A 24,656-nucleotide genomic window follows, 5' to 3' on the forward strand; every position below is an offset into this window, starting at 1 on the left:
TGCTTATCTTGTTAATCTGATTAACAGGCTGGGGAAAGTGCAATAAAAACATTGTCTGCCTCACATGGAACATGCCTGTATTTGTGTTGCACAAGTTCAAATGAGACATGTGCACTCACTCAGCAAAGTTGCTGGATTCATTTTTGAAACAGCCAACTCCAGATGTTTCCTTCTCAAATACAGTAATTTATTATGTTGAAAATCTCACATATATAAGGGGCAAGAATCCCACAAAATAAATTAGTTCAAAGTTCACAGGGAGGCAATAGCCTAGTGGTATTGTCGCTAGACTATTAGTCAAGAAAATCACCTAATATTCTGGGTTCAAATCTTGCCTTGGCAGATGGTGGAATTCGAATTCAGTAAAAACCCATCTGGTTCACTAATGTTCTTGAGGGAAGACGATCTGTTATTCTTATCTGATCTGGCCTACATTGACGCCAGACCCTCAGCAAAGTGGTTGATCCTCAACTTCCTCTGGGCAATAAAGGATGGCCTATCCAGAGTCACCCACATTCTGTAAGTGAATATGTTGGGTGGATGAGTGGAAAGATGCTTACATACTTATTGTAATTACTTAGCTTTCACCATTAATGGAATTCAATGAAACAACAACTGCATCCAATGTGTCTCACATCAAATGTTCCACGAATACAGTATCGAAACGACTTGTATGTTTTCTCTTAAAATGGATTAATGCTGTGAGTAATTCACTGTATAGCATGTCAATACTGAGCTAAGTGTTCATTTGTATGTGCAGAAGGTAGGAAAGTGGGGCTGAGAAACATATCAGCCATGATTGAATGCTGGAGCAGTCGACGGGCTGAATGGCTTAAATCTACTCCTATATCTTGCTGTCTTATAGAATGTCAATTGGAGTACAAGAGCTGGTTGGTCTCAGTGCTTTTGGGTTAGGAAAGGGAAGGCCAGCCAAAATGCCAGTCTTGGATCATAAGTGGTACATATTGTAAGTGCCAGTGTGTGAATAACAGTTGAGAACAGGATTGCATTTGGTTGCGATGCCCTCCAAAGTTGGATACCTCAAGAACACTCTTTTAGATGTGAACAATAGATATTTCACTGAGGTACATGGAGGACTATGGAACTGCACTTGAGAAAATGGAAAGTTGTGGGAAGTCTTGATTCTTTATTTTCCACTTTTCAATTTCTGCCTGATATGATGATCAAATGCAGTCAGCAAATCAAAACTGAGTCTATGGCTGATGGAACTAACATGTTCTCATTTAATTACACACATGGAATGTACTTTTTGGAATGAATGTGCCTTATAAAACAGTGATAGTCTTCTACTGAGTTTGAATATTCCCATCATGAAAAAGTTTGCATTTTAAGAGGCTGGAGACTGGAGTTTACTAGTTTCCAGTTGTAGATAACAAGGATCATCAAATTGTAATGTTGGATGTTCAATTAGTTTGTGATAAAATATCAGGGTGTATGTATGTGCACAAGTATATAGTTAGGTGACTAACTATATGCACATGTAATAAATCTGCACATGCAATATTATGATTAATCAGTCAAATACTCAGGTAAGTAACTGACAGAAACTAGTTTAGCTATCCATTCAAAGATCTGGCTATGCCATATGAAGTGCTTTTGGGCCTCACTCTTCACTGTGAAAATCACTCAGGATCTTTTTAGAGTGTAAAGATAACACAGGCTTTTTTTTTGTTTATAACTATCTTTTTAAATACCTCTTAACTGCCAGCAAATAGTAGATGCCCATGAACTTGATTTGTCATCAAGGTCGAGACCATCCATTTAGCCATACCAGCTACTTCACCCAATCCCTTCTCCACATGGCAAATCTTGTTAAATCATTCTAAATCATTCTCTCCTCTCAGTTGTATCCTTTTTTATTTCAAAACCATGATCATTCACTCTTTCCACAAAATCTCACACTCAAATCCTTTTGCCATTGGAAACTATTAGCCCATCTCCAACCTTCCTCAAAGCACGTTATCATTTCACAAGCATGTACCCACCTTTTCCACAACTCAATGTTTAGATCAAGATAATAAAATGTGAGGCTGGATGAACACAGCAGGCCAAGCAGCACCTCAGGAGCACAAAAGCTGATGTTTCGGGCCTAGACCCTTCATCAGAGAGGGGGATGGGGAGAGGGAACTGGAATAAATAGGGAGAGAGGGGGAGGCGGACCGAAGATGGAGAGTAAAGAAGATAGGTGGAGAGAGTATAGGTGGGGAGGTAGGGAGGGGATAGGTCAGTCCAGGGAAGACGGACAGGTCAAGGAGGTGGGATGAGGCTAGTAGGTAGCTGGGGGTGCGGCTTGGGGTGGGAGGAAGGGATGGGTGAGAGGAAGAACCGGTTAGGGAGGCAGAGACAGGTTGGACTGGTTTTGGGATGCAGTGGGTGGGGGGGAAGAGCTGGGCTGGTTGTGTGGTGCAGTGGGGGAAGGGGACGAACTGGGCTGGTTTAGGGATGCAGTAGGGGAAGGGGAGATTTTGAAACTGGTGAAGTCCACATTGATACCATATGGCTGCAGGGTTCCCAAGCGGAATATGAGTTGCTGTTCCTGCAACCTTCGGGTGGCATCATTGTGGCACTGCAGGAGGCCCATGATGGACATGTCATCTAGAGAATGGGAGGGGGAGTGGAAATGGTTTGCGACTGGGAGGTGCAGTTGTTTGTTGCAAACTGAGCGGAGGTGTTCTGCAAAGCGGTCCCCAAGCCTCCGCTTGGTTTCCCCAATGTAGAGGGAGCCGCACCGGGTACAGTGGATGCAGTATACCACATTGGCAGATGTGCAGGTGAACCTCTGCTTAATGTGGAATGTCATCTTGTGGCCTGGGATAGGGGTGAGGGAGGAGGTGTGGGGGCAAGTGTAGCATTTCCTGCGGTTGCAGGGGAAGGTGCCGGGTGTGGTGGGGTTGGAGGGCAGTGTGGAGCGAACAAGGGAGTCACGGAGAGAGTGGTCTCTCCGGAAAGCAGACAGGGGAGGGGATGGAAAAATGTCTTGGGTGGTGGGGTCGGATTGTCAATGGCGGAAGTGTCGGAGGATGATGCGTTGTATCCGGAGTTTTGTAGGGTGGTGTGTGAGAACGAGGGGGATCCTCTTAGGGCGGTTGTGGCGGGGGCGGGGTGTGAGGGATGTGTTGCGGGAAATACGGGAGACGCGGTCAAGGGCGTTCTCGATCACTGTGGGGTGAAAGTTGCGGTCCTTAAAGAACTTGGACATCTGGGATATGCGGGAGTGGAATGTCTTATCGTGGGAGCAGATGCGGCGGAGGCAGAGGAATTGGGAATAGGGGATGGAATTTTTGCAGGAGGGTGGGTGGAAGAGGTGTATTCTAGGTAGCTGTGGGAGTCGGTGGGCTTGAAATGGACATCAGTTACAAGCTGGTTGCCTGAGATGGAGACTGAGAGGTCCAGGAAGGTGAGGGATGTGCTGGAGATGGCCCAGGTGAACTGAAGGTTGGGGTGGATGGTGTTGGTGAAGTGGATGAACTGTTCGAGCTCCTCTGGGGAGCAAGAGGCGGCGCCGATACAGTCATCAATGTACCGGAGGAAGAGGTGGGGTTTGGGGCCTGTGTAGCTACGGAAGAGGGACTGTTCCACGTAACCTACAAAGAGGCAGGCATAGCTGGGGCCCATGCGGGTGCCCATGGCCACCCCCTTAGTCTGTAGGAAGTGGGACGAGTCAAAAGAGACACAGGCCCGAAACATTTTATTATCTTGGAATTCTCCAGCATCTGCAGTTCCCATTATCAATGTTTAGATCACCTCAGTTAACTTTTCCCTTTGTACAGCATTGAAATGACTTAACCAAAATTGATTGCGACTGGATATTTTATTCCTATTTAATATTTACCTTAGCACAGTCATTGATAACGTTAAACATTAACAAAGCATCCTAAGATACTGAAGTAGATAGTGTCCATATGCAGCACAACCTGGACAATGTCCAGACTTAGTCTGGTAAGTGATAAGTAACATAGCCACCAAGCAAGTGCCAACAATAGTCATCTCAAATACAAACCTAATCAGCTCCCCACTACTTTGAATGGCAACACCACAGCTGAAAACAATACTATCAACATTCTGGGAGTTATGGTGACCAGAAACTAAACTGAGCCAGCCACTGAGTACTGTAGCTACAAGAGCAGGTCACTGGCTTGGAATTCTGTGGCGAGTAACCCATTCTGTCTCCCCAATGTCCACCATCTGCAAGACATAGTCAGAAATTATGAAATATTCTCCACCTGCCTGGATAGGCCATAAGATACAGGAGCATAATTAGGCCATCCAGCCCATCATGGCTGATATGTTACTTAACTCCATACTCCTGCCTTCTCCCCATAACCCTTGATCCCCTTACTGATCAAGAACCTAGCTGTCACTGACTTAAATACACTCAACGACTTGGCCTACACAGGCTTTTACAGCATTAAGTTCCACTGATTAACCACCCTTTGGCTGAAGAAATTCCTCCTCATCTCTGTTTTAAAGGGGAATCCCTTCAATTGGGTCCTTGTTTCACCTGCTATTGGAAACAGGCCTCTCAGTATTTTGTAAGTTTCAGTGAGATTCCGCAGCCCCCATCCATCTAAATTTCATCATGTACAGGCCCAGTGTCCTTCAGTGCTCCTCATATGACAAGCCTTCATCAGTGGGTTCATTTTTGTAAACCACCTCTGGTTCCCCTCCAATACCAGCACATCCTTCCTTAGGTATGGGGCCCAAAACAGCTCATATTATTCTGATCAGTCTGACCAGAGCCTGTGCAGCGTCAGCAGTATATCTCTGCTCATGTTTTCTAGCCCTCTTGAATTGAACACTAATATTGTATTTGCCTTCCTAGCTGCCAAGTAGCTGAAGTGTTAACCTTAGGAGGATCGTGAGCTAGAGCTGCTATGTCCCTTTCTGCTTCAGTTTTCCAAAGGTGGCTCTGCACCTATTTTAGTGTCATCTGCAAACTTAGCAGCAATGCCCTCAGTTCCCTCATCCAGATGTTAATATCCCAACACAGACCGCTGTGAAAATCCACTCGTCATCAGCTGCCGTCCTGAAAAAGACCACTTTATCCGCACTCTCTGCCTTCTGCCAAGTCAGCCAACCCTCTATCCATGGCAGTAACTTGCTCCTAATACCGATGGGCCCTTCTCTTAGTTAGCAGCCTTCTGTGCAGCACCTTGTCAAAGGCCCTCTGGAAATCCAAACAGGTTATGTCCACTGACTCTTCTTTGTCTAACTTGCTTGTTACTTCCTCAAAGAATGCTAACAGATTTGTTTGGTGTGACCTCCACTTGACAAAGACATGTTGATTCATCCCTATTTTACCATGTACCAAGTACTCCACAATCACATCCTTAATAATAGACTCTAAAATCTTACCAAGGACCGAGGTCAGGCTAATTGGCCTCTAGTTTCTTGTCTTCTGCCTCCCTCCCTTTTAAACTCAGGGTGTTACATTTAGCATTTTCCAGTCATTGCTGGAAGATTACCACAAATCTCTACAATCTCGTCAACCATCTCCTTCACCTTGTCCTTAGTGATGGCCACTACACTCACTTCTGCCTCCTGACTCTCGAAATTCTGGTATGCTGCTAGTGACTTCCACTGTGAAAACTGATGCAAAAAATTTATTCCAGGATATGACCATCACCATTAAGAGACAATCTAACCACTGCCCCTTGACATTCAATGGTGTTACCATCACTGAATCCCCCGCTGTTGATATCCTTGGGGTTATCATCAATCAGAAACTCAACTGGGCTTGCCCCATAAACACAGTGGCTACACGAGCAGGTCAGAGGCTAGAAATACTGCGGCGAGCAACTCACCTCCTGACTCCCCAGAGCCGGTCTACCATCTACAAGGCTCAAGTCAGGGCAAAGTGGCCCACTTGACTGGCATTACATCCACAAGCATCCATTCTGTCCACCATCGATGCTCAGTGGCAGTTGTGTGTACTATTTACACCATGTCCTGCAGAAGTTCACCAAAAATACTCAGACAGCACTGCTAAACACACAACTACTTTCATCTAGAAGGACAAAGGTAGTAGATACATGGGAACACCACCACCACGTTCAAGTTCCCCTCCAAGTCCACACCATGCTGACTTGGAAATATATTGCTATTCCCTCACTGTCACTGGGTCAAAAACCTGGAATTACTCCCTGAGTGACATTATGGGTCAACCAACAGCAGGTAGACTGCAGCAGTTGAAGAAGGCTGTCCACGAGCTTCTCAAGGCCAACTAGGAATGGGCAATAGATATTGGCCAGCCAGTGAAACCCACATCCCACAAACAAATTTAAAAAAGTTTCTCTGCCATTTTTTTGTTCCCCATTACTCCTTCTCCAGCCTCACTTTCCAGCAGTCCAATTTCCACTCTTGACTGACACTTTTTTATGTACCTAAAAAATATTTTGTTATCATTCATTTTACTAGTTAGCTTATCCTTACATTCATTTTGACCCCCACCTTGTGGCTTGTTTAGTCAATCTCTGCTAGTTTTTAAAAGGCTTCCCAATCTTCTGGCTTCTGACTAATCTTCAGCACATTGCATGCTTTTTCCTTTGTTTTTATGCTGGCCTTGATGTCCCATGTCAGCTACAGTGGCCTTGTCCTCCTCTTAGTATGTTTCTTCTTCCGAGAGATGAATTTTTGCTGTGCCTCCCAAAATACCCCCAGAAAAACTTGCCATTGTTGCTCTACAAGGTTAGAAATAATGGGAACTGCAGACGCTGGAGAACCCAAGATAATGAAGTGTGAAGCTGGATGAACACAGCAGGCCAAGCAGCATCTCAGAAGCACAAAAGCTGACGTTTCGGGCCTAGACGCTTCATCAGAGAGGGGGATGGGGCAAGGGTTCTGGAATAAATGGGAAGAGAGGGGGAGGTGGACCGAAGATGGAGAGAAAAGAAGATAGGTGGAGAGGAGAGTATAGGTGGGGAGGTAGGGAGGGGATAGGTCAGTCCAGGGAAGACGGATAGGTCAAGGAGGTGAGATGAGGTTAGTAGGTAGGAAATTGAGGTGCGGCTTGAGGTGGGAGGAAGGGACAGGTGGGAGGAAGGGATAGGTGAGAGGAAGAACAGGTTAGGGAGGCAGGGACAGGCTGGTCTGGTTTTGGGATGCAATGGGGGGAGGGGACGAGTTGGGCTGGTTTTGGGATGCAGTGGGGGAAGGGGAGATTTTGAAGCTTGTGAAGTCCACATTGATACCATTGGGCTGCAGGGTTCCCAAGCGGAATATAAGTTGCTGTTCCTGCAACCTTCGGGTGGCATCATTGTGGCAAAACTGCAGGAGGCTCATGATGGACATGTCGTCTGAGGAATGGGAGGGGGAGTTGAAATGGTTCGCGACTGGGAGGTGCAGTTGTTTATTGTGAACCGAGCGGAGGTGTTCTGCAAAGCGGTCCCCAAGCCTCCGCTTGGTTTCCCCAATGTCTACAGGTTTGCCTGCTAGGCTCCCCTTCCAATCAACTCTGGCCATCCTCACATCTTTGTAGTTACCTTTACTCAATTGTAATACTATTACATCTGATTCCAATTCTTCCCCTCAAACTACAGGGTTCATTCTAACATATTATCATTGCTGTCTCCTAGGGGTTGCTTCAACTTAAGCTTCATAATCATGTCTGCCTCATTGCACATTACCAAATCCAGAATTGCCCGTTACCTACTAGGTTCTATTTCAAGCTGCTCCAAAAACATTTTGTGAAGACATTCCACTAATTCTTTTTGTTGGAATCTGCTATTAACCAATTTTTTCCCAGTTCTCCTACATAATGCAGTACCCCATGATTATTGTAATGCTGCTTTTCTGACATCCTATCTCCTAATTTATTTTCTTCCTCAGGTTCTGACTACTACTAGGAAAGTTCCATAACTCTCATTAGGTTCTTTCTTCGTTTGTGGCTCCTCAACTCTACCCATACGGATTCTATGCCATCTGACTCTTTATCACCTCGTACTATTAATTTAAATTTACTTTCCAAACAAGGCAACTCCACCTCCTCTGCCATCTGCCTGTCCTTTCAAGAAGACATGTATTTTTGAATATTTATTGCAATTCCAACAACATTCAAGACACTCAATGCTGTCCAAGGTTAAGCAGCCCATTATTTTGCATTCCATCCCACCTTTGCTATTTACTCCCTTCACCACAAGATATAGCAGTGTGTACCATCTAGAAGCTGCACTGCAGCAACTTCGTGAAGTTCCCTTGACACCGTGATCTAAACCTTTAACCTTGATCATCTAGTAAAACAAGGGCAGTAGATGGAAACTCAACTACCTGCAAACTCCCATCCAAGTCACACACTATACTGATTTGGAACAATGCTACAGTTTGATCATTATTGTTGGGTCAAAACCCTAGAACTCATTTCCAATAGTACTGTTGGTGAATCTACATCTCAAGGAATGCAGAGGTTCAAGAAGATAGCTCACCATTACTTTCTCAGGTAATAAAGGATGGTCAACAAATGTTGGACTGGCCAATGATGCCCACATTCATAAACAAACTAAAAATAACACACACCACTGTCCTCCACTGCTTTGCCTGCACTGTTTAGCCCAAAACAACTATCCTCATTTGCTTCCACTCAAACCTGTCCAATTGTAGGAAGTGCATTTTAAGAAATGACCTCTCTTCCCATCTTGCATTGTTCCAAGTATCTAACCTTGTCTCCTTCCTAGTCATCATCTAATTAATGGCCTCAGCAAATATCATCGAAAGACATGAGCTTCAAATTTAAACCCATTGCCCTTTCCCTATAGGGAGGAGTGATTCGGGGAGAGGGATAGAATCATAGAGTCACACAGAATGGAAACAGATGCTTCGGTTCAAGCAGTCCATGCCAACCATGTTCTCAAATTAAACTAGGTTCACTTGCCTGCGTTTGGCCCATATCCCGCCAGACCTTTCCTATTCATGTACCGATCCAAATGTCTTTTAGATGTTGTAACTGTACCTGCATTTACCATTCCCTCTGGAGTTCATTCCACATATGAACCAGTGTGTGTGTGTAAAAGTTGCCCCTCATGTTCCTTTTAAATTTTTCTCTTCACACCTTGGACATCTGCCCCTGGTTTTGAACTCACCCATTCTACGGAAAAAAACCTTTGGTATCACCTTACTTATGCTGCTCATGGTTTGAAACATCTGTAAGGCCATCCCTCAATCTCCTATGCTCCAGTGAAAAAAGTCCTAGCCTATCCACCCTCTCCTTATAAATCAAACTCTACTGGCCACATACTGGTAAATCTTTTCTGAATGCTCTCTAATTTATTAATATCCTTCTTATAGCAGGGCGACTAGAACTGTACGGGATACAGGCCTCACCAACGTCCTGTACAACCTCAACATGACATCGCAAATGCTACAATCAATGGTCTGGGTGATGAGGCAAGTGTGCTAAATGCCTTCTTAACCATCCTGTCTACCATCAACACAACTTTCAAAGAAGTATGTATCTGAACCCTCAGCCTCTCTGTTCAACAACAATCATCATTGTGCAATATGGCCTCATCCAGTTCAAATAAATTTTACTAACTCAAATAAGGCCATTGACAAGGTTTCGGCAAACAGCAGGTTATTTAGTGATTAAAAAATCTCAACCCAAGTATATTATTGGCATAACATGGTGTGAAGCAGGATGAACAGAGTGGGCCAAGCAGCATCAGAGGAGCAGGAACGTTTGATGTTTCAGGTCAAGACCCTTCTTCAGAAATGGGGGAGGGGATTCTGAAATAAACAGGGACACACGGGTAGGCGGATAGAGGGTGGATAAAGGAGAAGATAGGGTGAGAGGAGACAGACAGGTCAAACAGGTTGGGTTCAAGCCAGTGAAGGTGAATGTAGGTGGGGAGTTAGGAAGGGGATAGGTCAGTCCAGGGAGGACGGACAGGTAAAGAAGGCAGAATGAGATTGGTGGGTAGGAGATGTGGGTGGGGCTTGAGGCAGGAGGCATGGTTAGGGAGGCGGGGACTAGCTGGGCTGGTTTTGGGATGTGGTCGGTGGGGGGGGAGATTTTGAAGCTTGTGAAGTCCACATTGATGCCCTTGAGCTGCAGGGTTCCCAAGTGAAATATGAGATGCTGTTCCTGCATCTTTTGGATGGTGTCATTGTGGCAATGCAGGAGGCCCAGGATGGACATGTCGTCCGAGGAGTTGCGGGGAGGTGGTAGTTGGAATAGTTCGTCACTGGGAGGTGTATTTGTTGCGAACTGAGCATAGGTGTTCTGCACAGCGGTCCCCAAGACTCCGTTTGGTTTCTCCGATGTAGAGGAGGCCACAACGGGAACAGTGGATACAATATATAACATTGGCAAATGTGTAGGTGAACACGAGGCAGCACTGAAACAGTCATCAATGTAATGGAGGAAGAGATGGGGGTTAGGGTCAGTGTAGCTTTGGAAGTGGAATTGTTCCACGTACCCTTCAAAGAGGCAGGCATAGCTACTACATCGCTGAGGCCAGGAGCCAACTCGCTAACACTACCCCCTAATGCCCCTTGGATCATGACCCCACCCCCAGGCACCAAACCATCATCTCCCAAATCATTCACAACCTCATACCTCAGATGACCTCCTACCCACAGCCTCCAACATCATCGTTCCCCAACACCGCACCACCCGCTTCTCCTTCCCAAAATCCACAAACCTGACTGCTCTGGTCGACCCATTGTCTCCACCTGCTCCTGCCTCAGTGAACTTATCTCCACCTATCTGGATTCCATTTTCTCCCCCTTGGTCCAGGACCTCCCTACCAAGGTCTGTGACACCACCCACACTCTCCACCTCCTCCAGAACTTCCAATTCCTTGGTCCCCAACACCTCATTTTTACTATGGACATCCAGTCGCTGTACACATGCATTCCCCTTGCAGATGGCCTAAAAGCCCTCCACATCTTCCTGTCCCACAGGCCCGACCAATTTCCCTTCATTGACACCCTCATCCGATTATCTGAACTTGTCCTCACCCTCAACAACTTCTCCGTTAATTCCTCCCACTTCTTACAGACAAGGGGGTGGTCATGGGTACCCGCATGGGCCCAAGCTATGCCTGCCTCTTTGTAGGGTATGTGGAACAATCCCACTTCCAAAGTTACACTGGCCCTATCCCCCATCTCTTCCTCTGTTACATTGCTGACTGTTTTGGTGCTGCCTCATGTTCCCACAAGGAGCTCAAACAAGTCATACACTTCACTAACACCTTCCACCCCAACCTTATGTTTACCTGGACCATCTCTGACACCTCTCTCTCCTTCCTGGACCTCTCTGTCTCCATCTCTGGCATCCATTTTCAGCCTACCAACTCCCACAACTACCTAGAATATTCCTCCTCTCACCCACCTTCCTGTAAAAAGGCCAACCCCTATTCCCAATTCCTTCACCTCCACCGCATCTGCTCCCAAGATGAGGCTTTCCACTCCTGAACATCCCAGATGTCCTCTTTCTTCAAGAACCGTAACTTCCCCTCCACAGTGATCGAAAATGCCCTCGACTGTGTCTCCCACATTTCCTGCAGCTCACTCCTCACACCCCCATCCGCAATAATAACCAAAACAGAATTCCCCTCTTCCTCACATACCACTCCACCAACCTCCAAATCCAATGCACCATCCTCTGACATTTCCACCATCTGCAATCTGACCCCATTACCAAAGACAAAGACATTTTTCCCTCCCCACCCTTATATGCTTCAAGACTGAGGTAAGGACATCGGAGTTCAAAGGCTTTCTCAAGAACCTGTGACTGTCTATCCTACTTATGCAACCCCACAGGGAATGCCAGAAGGAGCCTGTCTTCAGTATTTACTAAGTTGGCATATTCTATCTCAAATCTGGATCCATGCAGAAGTCAGCATGAACCTCCCCTTGTAACAGTTATGTTTAAATCATTATGCCAATAATATAGAGGTAGTAGGAACTGCCGATGCTGGAGAATCTGAGATAACACGGTGTGATGCTAGATGAACACAGCAGGCCAAGCAGCATCAGAGGAACAGGCAAGTTTGACATTTCGGGTCGAGACACTTCTTCAGAAATGGGGGAGGAGAAGGGGATTCTGAAATAAATAGGGAGACGGGGGAGGCGGATACGAGATGGATAAAGGAGAAGATAGGGTGAGAGGAGACAGACAGGTCAAAGAGGTGGGGTTAGAGCCAGTGAAAGTGAATGTAGGTGGGGAGTTAAGGAGGGGATAGGTCCAGGGAGGGCCGACAGGTAGAGGAGGTGGGATGAGGTTACAGGGTAGGAGATGTGGGGGCTTGAGGTGGGAGGAATGGTTCGGGAGGCGGGAACGAGCTGGGCTGGTTTTGGGATGTGGTCAAGGGAGGGGAGATTTTGAAGCTTGTGAAGTCCACATCGATACCATTGGGCTGCAGGGTTCCCAAGCGAAATATGAGATGCAGTTCTTGCATCTTTTGGGTGGTGTCATTGAGGCAATACGGGAGGCCCAGGATGGACATGTCATCCGAGGAGTTGGGGGGGGTGGGGGGGGAGTTGAAATGGTTCGTGACTGGGAGGTGTAGTTGTTTGTTGCAAACTGAGCAGTCCCCAAGCCCCTGCTTTCGATATAAAGGAGGCCACAGTGGGAACAGCAGATACTGTAAATCACATTAACAGATGTGCAGGTGAACATCGGTTTGGTGTGAAAAGTCTTCTTCGGGCCTGGGATGGGGGTGAGGGGGTGTAGCATTTGCTTTGGTTGCAGGGAAAAGTGCCGGTGGTGGTGGGGCTGGAGGGGAGTGTGGAGCAGACAAGGGAGTCACGGAGAGAGTGGCGGCAAGCACGTAAGGGTGGGGAGGGAAAAATGCCGTTGGTAGTGGGGTCAGATTGCAGATGGTGGAAATGTCGGAGGACGATGCCTTGGATTTGGACATTGGTGGGGTGGTATGTGAGGATGAGGGGAATTCTGTTTTGGTTATTATTGCGGATAGGGGGTGTGAGGGATGATTTGCAGGAAATGTGGGAGACACGGTCGAGGGCATTTTCGATCACTGTGGAGGGGAAGTTGCGGTTCTTGCAAAAAGAAGACATCTGGGATGTTCAGGAGTGGAATGCCTCATCTCGGGACCAGGTGCGGTGGAGGCAAAGGAATTGGGAATAGGGGTTGGCCTTTTTACAGGAAGGTGGTTGAGAGGAATATTCTAGGTGGTTGTGGGAGTTGGTAGGCTTAAAGTGGGTATCAATTTCCAGGTGGAAGCCAGAGATGGGGACAGACAGGTCCAGGAAGGAGAGAGAGATGTCAGGGATGGTTCAGGTGAACTTAAGGTTGGGATGGAACGTGTTAGTGAAGCAGGGCACAGTATGTATTACAAAATCACTAACTGCTTGCACTTGGCAACAGTACGAACTGATAAAGAGAAATGTAGCGTACATTGAACATTACATTACAGCACAGTACAGGCCCTTCGGCCCTCGATGTTGTGCCGACATGTCAGACCGATCTCAAGCCCATCTAACCTACACTATTCCATGTACGTCCATATGCTTGTCCAATGACGACTTAAATGTACCTAAAGTTGGCAAATTTACTACCGTTGCAGGCAAAGCGTTCCATTCCCTTACTACTCTCTGAATAAAGAAACCGCCTCTGACATCTGTCCTATATCTTTCACCCCTCAATTTAAAGCTATGCCCCCTCGTGCTCACCGTCACCATCCTAGGAAAAAGGCTCTCCCTATCCACCCTATCTAACCCTCTGATTATTTTATATGTCTCAATTAAGTCACCTCTCAACCTTCTTCTCTCTAATGAAAAGAACCTCAAGTCCCTCAGCCTTTCCTCGTAAGACCTTCTCTCCATACCAGGCAACATCCTAGTAAATCTCCTCTGCACCCTTTCCAAAGCTTCCACATCCTTCTTATAATGTGGTGACCAGAACTGTACGCAATACTCCAAGTGCGGCCGCACCAGAGTTTTGTACAGCTGCAGCATAACCTCTTGGTTCCGGAACTCGATCCCTCTATCAATAAAAGGTAAACCACTGTATGCATTCTTAACAGCCCTGTCAACCTGGGTGTATTAGACATCTAAAACATGGTTAACAGGCTTAATATTACATCTAGTCAATGTACTAACTGGCCTACAGTCAACAGGTATGTGCTTTTATCAATAACCAAAACGATCAAATCCAAATACTTGTTCTAGCATATCCCTGATGACATTCTGCTATGCAAAGCTTCTTTGATGAATGGATATAAAGTCAATGACTTGCTCATAAATGTACATAATGCTATACAATATATTCTTGTTTTTGTTTTCATCCATTTCCACTTTTTAGATATTCAGCTGCATGAGATGATGTGTCAATGTGTAGACCCTACTGTCCATGTAGGAATTCACAGGTATTTCCCTAAGGCAATGGTGTCTTGCTATAATTGGATAAAATGTTCTTGTGCAGTTGTGAATACAATGTCTGGAAACAGGCATTGAGAGAGACACACATGCAAATAGATACCTCTCACTCTGTGATGAGTATTCACATAATCAGAAAATGTATAGGTAACTTTTCAGAAAATTTCACTTTTCATTTGAAATGCATAGGCTAAGGGGGGAGAAATTTACGTCCACAGTACCCTTCTACCAGTGCAAATATCAATTTATTTTGATTCCTGAGGGGAAGGCAGCAACGTAGGTTCCTGGCTGATGGCACAAACAACATTCTTGCCTACTACTTCCTTTTTAACTTTTGAATAAATTATCTCAGGTAGGAATAGGTCTCTGTTTCCATGACAACTGGAATTCATCTAATTCTAAATGCAACCTTCAGAAGATGGAAATAGCGATAGGCCATTCAGCACCGAAGCCCGTTCCATCAAACATTTAGAACATGGTTGATGCATATTTTAATTCTTAACTTTCTGTCTTGATCGTGTAACCTTAAAAACCTACCCCTACATAAGAAACTATCAATCAATCACATTTCCAAATTTTTAAATTTTGAGCTAGCATCAACTGTCTTTTGAATTCCAGATTTTGTAGCATTCAGCGGCATACTAATATAACTGTGATGCCATTCCTTGAAGCCTCAACATGAAAGATGCAGATTTTGGCAAGTTGCTTCTCCACTTTCTTAATAAATATAACTATTCTTTGTTCATTCACAGGATGAGGCATTGCTGATTGGACCAGCATTTATTGCCCATTCCTAATTGCCGGGAGGGCAGTTAACAATCACCCAAAATGCTGTGGATATGGAGTTATCTGTAGGCCAGACGAGGTAAGAATGACAGATTTCCTTCCAGAAAGGTCATTAGTGAACCAGATGTATTTTTCTGACAATTGACAATGGTTTCAAGGTCATCAAGACTCTTCATCCCAGATTTTTACTGAATTCAGATTTTACCGTCTGTCATGATAGGATTCAAATCCAGGCCCCCAGAACACTATATGGATCTCTGGATTAACAGTCCAGTGCTAATACCACAAGGATGTCACGTCCCCCCAAATAGCATTCTCTCAACTCTTAAGTGTTCCATTTTCAAATCTTAAAGCTATGATATTTTTCCATGTTTCTTGTTTCAATGTAGTCAGCAAACTTGTATGCCTTGTAGTTTTGTCATCTGGAAAAAAACATGTTGCAGTTTTCAAGGTGATAGGTCCTGTTTTACTAAAGGGGAACAATAAGCAACTTGTAATCGCCTCAGTTGACAGGAGATGCGAAAAAGTTATCAGGTTAGAAATGAGCAAAGCCACAACCATTAAATAAATACAAACCTTATTTTTATTTCAAAAAAATCTTATTCCTATTAATAGCTATCCATAGCTATGCCACTTCTTATTTCGTGGTACAGGACTGTTAGGGAAATTTAGTTGTACTAATTTACTCAAACAAATACTTTCCCATGCATAGTTCCCATGCTGCATGTTATTTTTGCATGGTAGTAACTCAAAAGCATTTACGCTTTCAGGTGAAATCAAATGAAGCTCAGAAATCAGATACACATTTTAATCTCATCCTCCACTAAGTTTTATAGCTTTAGCTGTAATCAACAAAAAAGTCTGCACACCTGCACCAAGACATGTGGAGAGAATGCTGTGTTAAGTGAAGGAAGAACCACCACTTACCTCCATCATCCCCGATACTGCACCCTTTATTAAGGGTTTCACGATTGAAGGAGTGTAGATTGTTCCATTTTGTGCTGGTTTACCCTTCATAAAATGTTTTCCTGCTTCATAAATATCTACCTCGATCATTTTCCCCAGAAGCTCGGGTTGCTTAGGCACCAGAACCTTTGCAGGAATGGAGGGGGAGAAAAGACATTAGAACATAGAACACTACAGCGTAGTACAGGCCCTTCGGCCCTCGATGTTGTGCCGAGCTGAGAGACCAAAATGAAGCCCATCTAACCTAAACCATTCCATTATTATCCATATGTTTATCCAACGACCATTTAAATGCCCTTAAACTTGGCGAGTTTACTACTGTTGCAGGCAGGGCATTCCACGCCCTTACTACTCGCTGAGTAAAGAAACTCTATGAAAATTAATGTTTACCCAGCAAAAATAATGACCAAGACATAGACTTTTTTTTAAACAGAGTTGATGGCTTTAAGCCCAAATGGAAAAGAAACAAGTCGGTACATTGAGCACGAGAGGTATAATTTACTATAATGTATTTGAGATCAGTTTCCCTTCACTAATTTCCTTCCTGCATCCATTCTTTGAGCTTAATATTCCTCTTGTAAGTTGCTCATTAGTTCATCAATTAAAAATAGTTCCCTATTTTATACCCCATAATTGCTACTGTCCTTGAACTTTGAAGAGGCTGAACAGGCTCATTACCAAGCCATAATACAAGCATAGGTTTAATTAAACTAAAACATATGAGCACGGAAAAACAATAGATCGATTAAGATTATCTTATAGGTGAAGGTTACAGCATAATTGCCATACACTAACCTCAGTACACCCATCCAACTCCATCCCTCCAAACAAGTCATATAACCTCCTGAGAGGCTGGCGAAAATCCAAGGCCAAATAAGAATGAAAATATCTAAAATCCTCTGAATTCCTCAGAAGGTCAAAACCAATCCAGGACATTTTAAGTTCAAGATTCTCGGAAATGAACTTTCACTTCTGAAGGAACCCTGTAGCAATCTCATTCAATTTCAGGACAAAGCAGTTAGCTTGATTGGAATCTATCCACCATTTTGAACATTCATTCCCCCCAACTCATTAGTGGTAGCAGTGTATAGCATCTACAAGATCCAATAGGACAACTCACTAAAGCTCCTATGACATCACCTTCCAAACTTGCAACCTTTACCATCTGGTTGGACAAGGACAGCAATGCATGGGGAAACCACCATCTGTAAGCTCCTGTATAAGCCACATATGATCCTGACTTGGAACTACATTGTCTCTTCTTAACTGTTGCTGGGTCAAAAATCCCGGAACTATTTTCTTAACAGCACTGTGGGCATATCTTCACACCAAGGATGGCAACAGTTCATGAAAGCAATTATCACCACATTCTCAAGAGTAATTAGGGATAGGCAATAAATATTGGCCGAGCCAGTGGCATCTATATCCCATGAATAAATAAAAGAATATGACACCACTCTTCAATTTTTCTCCTCTACAGTCTAACATGGAGGAATTATTTCCATTCTTATCTGGTCAATTGTAGGAAGAGCATTTCCTGAAACTAATTCACTTCCACTTTGCATCATTATTTCAGGACTTACCCCCAATGATCTAGACTTTCCCTCCTCCAATTATCATCTACAAACTGCCCTTCAGCAAAAATATCAGACATAAGTTTCAATTACATTAACATATACCATGTACAGGATCCACTGACTAAAGCTCCTTTGACTCCCCATTCCAAACCCATGGCATCTACCACCTACAAAGATCAGGGCAACAAATCCATTGGAACACCAAAACTGCAAATTTTGCTCCATTCTGTGCAGTATCCTAACTTGAAACAATAGTTTTCCCCTCATTTTCAATGGATGAAAGATCCTGGAACTCCCTTGCTAACAGTACTTTGGAAGTACCCACACCACATGGTCGGCAATGTTTCAAGAGGGTGCTTCACCACCACCTCAAGGTCAGTTAAGGATGGGCAATAATGCTAATCCAGTCAGCAGCTCCCATGTTCTGGGAAAAGTTAGCACCAAGAACAAAGTCAAAAAATAGTTAGAGCAGCCTATGCATCAAACAGTAGCTCATTGAAAGCTACAGTAGATTGTCTGTGTGTAAATAATAGAGATGCTAATAAAATTTAGTTGGATATTAAAACATTATTCTGAAAGAATGACATACTTAGTCCCCACTCTGCAAAGACTGTGGAAAATTCGTACTTCAGTTGTTCAGTGTTGTAAATCAGAATCAGCCATTTGCCTGTAAATTGGATTTATTTTGTCTTGGATACACAATATTCCTGATTACATGTGACCTTAAGCAAAGATTTTAAATGTTACTTGAAGGGAAACAGGACTGCATTTTGCCAGTGAAGATATTATCAATACCCATGGAATCATTATTAGAATCACTAACAGACTGGACTAAAATGAAGGAAATCAGAAGACAACAGACACACAGTAATATTTAAACATTTTTCTATCTAGATGAAATGTTGCCTGCAACAGACGAAGGCTAAATGGCTGTTAGCATCATGAAAATGTACCTTTCTGTATGTCAATAAAATTGTACCAAAAAAATTGTACCACAAGTGTTGCATCATGAAAATGATTTTTTCCAATCTTTCACTGCCCCCAAACACATTTTCATGAGGCTAAAGACCGTTTAATCTGCTTCTTCCACATACTGCCAACTAAAGTTTACCATGGCTCCTGTTTTCACTTCTTCACTGTGAAAATCTAAATTTCTTCAAGGATTGCTCACAAATTACAAGGATTGCATGAATTTAAGAAAGTTTCCTGAATATCACTTTCATACACCACTATTACCTGAATTAAAAAAGGGAAATTTAAAGAGGGCTCGAGTTTAAAACTTAGGCATCAATTTTCCGTCTTGGATTTCTGTACTAAGAGATGGGATTAGAATCTCTTATTAAGATGACTGTATCCTGGATGTGAACTACACATCATGAACATAGAAAGAATGGGTTTGTGCAGCTTTTTTCATGCCAACTCTGCGGTCCCATCTGCGGCTTTCTGGTTAAATTATCACTTGAAGAACAGATGCAGGTGCCCACATGACAGTAAACTTTAAATTCAGACATTTATATAGTCGAGGGTTTGTTTTCCTGAAAAAAATCTTCCTTTTTGGTATTGATATCCAGACTCAACCTGTTGACACTTTAATGAGGAACATTAGATCAGTTGAAGCACTGGTCAAATAACAGCCTTCAAGTTAACCAAGGTTTGAAAACCCTATTGTCATTATAAACCAGCTGTTAACCGAGGACGCAAATGCTTAAGCATGTCTTTTATGAGGCTATGTCACAATCTTACCCATTTGTTAAATTCACTAATACTTTACAATTGTCATGTTAGTAAAAACCCATTTAATTCTGCATTTATAATCACACCATATAGAAGACATTGGGACAAATCCTATAAAACAAATCATTTGTAAAGGCATGGGTACCGTTGACTGGATTTCACTCTTTTCCTTGGTCCAAGTTACTAGATCTCATTCATGGGGAAAGGCAATATCTTGCAATGCCAGCCTAATATGAATACTTGAATTTACTAAAATACAATTGTGAAAAACTTACTTGCTCATAAAATTTGTTGTGAGCGACATAGTATTGGCCATCAAATGATTCTTCTGTTATCAGAACATGCTGCCTCTCACCAATCTGAAAAATCAATTTAGACACTTGTCAACACATTATAAAATTAAAGAACAGAATTGAAAGGGTGATTCTAAACATTCTGAAACATGAACCATTAATTATAGGAACTGAGATTAACAGAGTGACCTCAATCCATTCCTAAGTTATCTTCCAAGGCAAGCAGAACACTGGAAGATAACATCAAAATACATAATTGATTTGGACAATTCAACAATAGCTCACATTTCTATGACATTCTTATGTAGCATATGGTCTGAGAGTAATTGAAACTGAGCTTCAGTGAGTAAGCGTCAGTTGATAGTGCTATCAATACCAAAAAAACAAAAGAGAAGTACAGCACAGGAACAGGCCCTTCGGCCCTCCAAGCCTGTGCCAATCACCAAGCCCTAACTAAAGCAAAAAAAAATCTTCTGCCTTTATTCAGTCCATATTCCTGTATTCTCTTCCTATTCATGTAACCATCCAGATACTTCTTAAACTTTGCCAACATGCCTCCTTCCATACCATCTTCTGGCAGCGCGACTCAGGCTCCTAAACCTCTCGGTAAAAACGTTCCCTCGAACATCTCCCTTAAACTTTTTCCCTCTCACGTTGAACTTGTGCCCCCTTGTAAGCGAAACTTCAACCCTGGGAAAAAGCCTTTGACGATCCACCCTATCTATGCCTCTCATAATTTTGTAGACCTCTATCAGGTCTCCTCTCAGTTGCCATCTTTCCAGTGAGAACAATTCTAGTCTTTTTAACTTTTCATCATAGCCAATGCTTTTGAGACCAGGCAACATCCTGGCGAACCTTCTCTGCACACTCTCCAAAACTTCCATTTCCTTCTGGCAGTGTGGCGACCAAAACTGCACACAGTGATCCAAAAGCGGCCTAACCAGAGTTTTATAATAGCTGCGACATAGTTTGCCAACTCTTGTACTCCATGCTCCAGCCAGTGAAGGCAAACATGCCATATGCCTTTGTAAACACCTTGGCCACCAGTGTTGCCACTTTTAGAGAACCGTGGGCCCACACACCCAGATCCAGCTGTGTGTTAATGTTTCTAAGGGTTCTGCTGTTTACAATATAAGTCACACCTAACTTTGACCCTCCAAAATGCATGTCCTTGCATTTGTCTGGATTAAACTCCATCTGCCATTTCTGTGATCAATTCACTAATCTATCGATATTGTGTTGTATCTGTTCACAATCGTTGACATTATCAGCAACTCCACCAATCTTCTTGTCATCAGCAAACTTACTAATCAGACCACCCACATTTTCCTCCAGATCATTTCTATATACGACAAACAACAGAGGACCCAAGACTGATCACTGTAAAACACCACTAGTTACCGGTCTCCATTCTGAAAACACCTTTCCACCAGTGCCTGCTGTGTTCATCCAGCCTCACATTTTATTATCTTGGAATCTCCAGCATCTGCAGTTCCCATTATCTCTTTCCACCAGTGCCCTCTGTTTTATATGACCAAGCCAGTTTTGTATCGATCTAGCCAGCCCACTCCAAATCCCATGTTATTTTAGTTTTCGTACCAATCAGCCATATAGGGCTTTATCAAATGCCTTACTAAAGTCCATATGAACTACATCCACAGCCCTTTCCTCATCAATTATCTTTGTCACCACTTCAAAAAATTTAATCAGGTTGGTGAGACATGATCTTCCTCGTAAAAAAAAAATGCTGCCTATCACTGACTAATCTGTTTTCTTCCAAATGTGCACATCTCTTGTCCCTCAGTGTCTTTTCCAAGAACTTTCTCACCATAGTCGTCAGGGTCATTGGCTAATAATTTCCTGGATTATCCATGTTTCCTATCTTAAACAAGGGAACAACACTGGTTAATCTCCAGACCTCTAGAGCCTTGCCTGTGGTCAAACAGAATGTGAAGATATCTGCTAATGCCTTAGCTATTACTTCCATTGCCTCTTGCAGCAACCTGGGATAGATCCCTTTTAGCCCGGGAGACTTGTCTACCTTAGTGCAATTTGTGATACCCAAAACATTCTCCTTAAATATATGACATTCTCTAGAATATTCATACATTCATTCCTGACCTCAACAAAAGTCATGTCCTCCTTTCGTGAATACCAATACAAAGTACACATTAGGGATCTTTCCCACTTCCTGCAGCTCCACATATAACTTCCCTTCTTTGTCTTTGAATGGGCCTACTCTTTCCCTTGCTACCCTCTTTCTTCTAACATATACATAAAAAAGCCTTGGGATTCTCCTTGACCTTGTTTGCTAAATACATTACATGGCCCCTTTTAGCCTTCCTAATTCCAGGTTTAAGTTCCTACCTAATTTTGCTATACTCGTCAAGGGCTTTGTCAGTTTGTAGCTGCCTAGACCTATTGCATGCCTCCTTTTCCCTTTGGACTAACTTTACAACTTCCCTTGTTATCCATAGTTCCTAAATCCTGCCATTCCTATCTTTCACTGTTGCAGGTACATGCATGCCCTGCACTTTAACCAACCGGTCCTTAAAAGCCTTCTACATGCCAGACGTAGATTTGCTCCCAATCCACATCGGTCCTTGCCCAATTAAGCACCCTCACTCGAGGGCCACTCATGTCCTTGTCCATGACAACTTGAAATCTTATGGTGCTATGGTCATTAAGCCCAAAATGCTCACTGACCGAAAAATCAATCACCTGACCTGGCTCATTCCTGAACTAGTATAGTCTAGTATAGCCTCCACTCTGGTTGGACTGTCAACAAAACCATCTCAAAAAGCCCTCTTGGACATATCTAACAAACTGCTCTTCATCCGAGCTTCTGGCTCTAAGGGAGTCCCAGTTGATAACAGGAAAGTTGAAGTCACCTATCAGGACTAGAATATAGAACATAGAACAGTACAGCATAGTACAGGCCCTTCGGCCCACGATGTTGTGCCAAATTTTTACCCTAAACCCAAGGTCTATCTAACCTCCACCCCTACCTTAAACTATCATCCATATACTTATCCAATTGCCACTTAAAAGCACCTAATGAGGCCGACTCCGCTACCCTCTTTGGCAATGCATTCCACGCACTGTGTGAGTAAAGAATCTACTGCTGACGTCTCCCCTATATCTACCTCCACTCACTTTAAAACTATGCCCCCTCATGATAGCTACCTCCATCCTAGGAAAAAGTCTCTCGCTGTCCACTCGATCTATACCTCTGATCATTTTGTACATCCCTATCAAGTCACCTCTCATCCTTTGTCATTCTAAAGAGAAAAGACAGAGCTCTCTCAAGCTTTCCTCGTAAGACCTTCCCTCCATTCCAGGCAACATCCTGCTAAATCTCATCTGCACCTTTTCCAACGCTTCCACATCTTTCCTGTAATGAGGCGAACAGAACTGGACACAATGTTCCAGATGTGGCCGAACCAGGCTTTTGTATACCCTGGATTTTTCACACCTTTCCAGTAGCTGACCACACATCTGCTTCCTGTCTCCTGTGGGCTGTTGGGAGTACTGTAGAAAACTCCCAATATTGTGATTTCACCCTCCCTATTCTGAGCTCCACCCATTATGCCTCACTACAAGATCCCTCTGATGTGTCCTCCCTCAACACAGCTGTGATGTGATCCCTAATCAGCAATGTAGCACCCCCACTCCTTTTGTTTTAGATGGGACAGAAAGGGAAACGGTATCTTGGAATGTTAAGATGCCAGTCGTGTCCCTCCTTTATGCATATCTCCATAATGGCAATGATATCATAATTCCATGCAGTAATCCACGCTCTTAGTTCATCTGTCCTACCCATTAAACCTGAGCTTCAGTGAATAAGCATCAGTTGATAGCACTGTCAATACACTTTACATCACTTTGCTGATAATTAAGAGTAGATTGATGTAGAGATAATCAATTGGTCTGAATTTTCATGCTTTCTGTAGACGGGGTGCACTGGACAATTTTCTATTTTGTGAAGCCAATGTCAGTGCTATTGCTGTACTGCAATTTTTGATTAGAGGGGCAACCTGTCTTGTAATATAAGTTTTCAGTTGTACAATGTGGGGTTGGGTGTTATTTGTCGCTGTCAGATATGTTTTTGTAGAATGTCATATGAAATAGGACGGATGCAAGTTCATTTACCTTATATCCAAGCATGAGCTTACCCCTATAATCTAAGAGTGGGTGGATGATGAAAGCCGCATATGGGAACAAATAACAAAGGGTCAACTGAGTTTGTAAAAACCTCAACTGACTCCAATACTATTCTATCCATGCCATAATGAGGCTTATTCGGGCAACTAGGTGAGACTGGTAGCCCTTTATTCCAAAGGCTTTTATGAGTGAATGAATGAGTGGATGGGAGAAGACAAGGGGTTATTGGATGCTCTTTGCCCAACTGCATGTAGGAAGTAGATTTCATTCTCTAAATGACATTAGTGAACCAGTTGAGTTTTTACGGATAATCTGGTGGTTTCTTTATCATCGTTACTGATACCAGGTTTTTAGTTCAGATTTACACAATAACTGAATTCAAATTCCCTGGCTGGCATTTTTGGAATGTAATTCAAGTTCTTTGGATTATTATCCAGATTGCTAGATTACTAGTCCAGCAACAAAGCCTTTATGCTACCGGATCAGTACTGTATTGGGTGTTACAATGAGTATTTGAATAGATGTGGTTAACCTCTTAAAATGTTGTGATTTTGGCTCATTAGGTCTGATGACATTTTGATATTATCAAAAAGTCTTCTGGTATAATATTGGCTGATGGTTAATGTAAGAAAAATCAAGTTTTTTCAAAAAAAAATTAGATGGATCCCTGACGCATTTTGCTAGTATTGTCTACATATGGTTTACCTATCATAAATTATGCATGCTGGACAATTCTAATCATATTCCTTGCATTATGAGTATACAGGGATGATATGACCAA

The 24,656-nt window shown here is 43.3% G+C and overlaps 1 protein-coding gene across 5 annotated transcripts in view; it reads right to left on the reverse strand.

Annotated features, from left to right (window-relative positions):
* The window catches only part of cdkal1 (CDK5 regulatory subunit associated protein 1-like 1), a 620,961-nt gene that overhangs the window by 13,037 nt on the left and 583,268 nt on the right, over nt 1–24,656 (reverse strand). For all 5 annotated transcript variants that reach the window (XM_059653106.1, XM_048562402.2, XM_048562395.2 and 2 more), the window contains 2 exons: nt 19,694–19,777; nt 16,069–16,233 (listed from right to left, as the gene is read on the reverse strand). In XM_059653106.1, the coding sequence (XP_059509089.1) occupies nt 16,069–16,233; nt 19,694–19,777 (249 nt within the window). The remainder of the gene's footprint in view (nt 1–16,068; nt 16,234–19,693; nt 19,778–24,656) is intronic.

This window comes from Stegostoma tigrinum, chromosome 2, assembly GCF_030684315.1.
Source record: "Stegostoma tigrinum isolate sSteTig4 chromosome 2, sSteTig4.hap1, whole genome shotgun sequence".
NCBI lineage: Eukaryota > Metazoa > Chordata > Chondrichthyes > Orectolobiformes > Stegostomatidae > Stegostoma > Stegostoma tigrinum.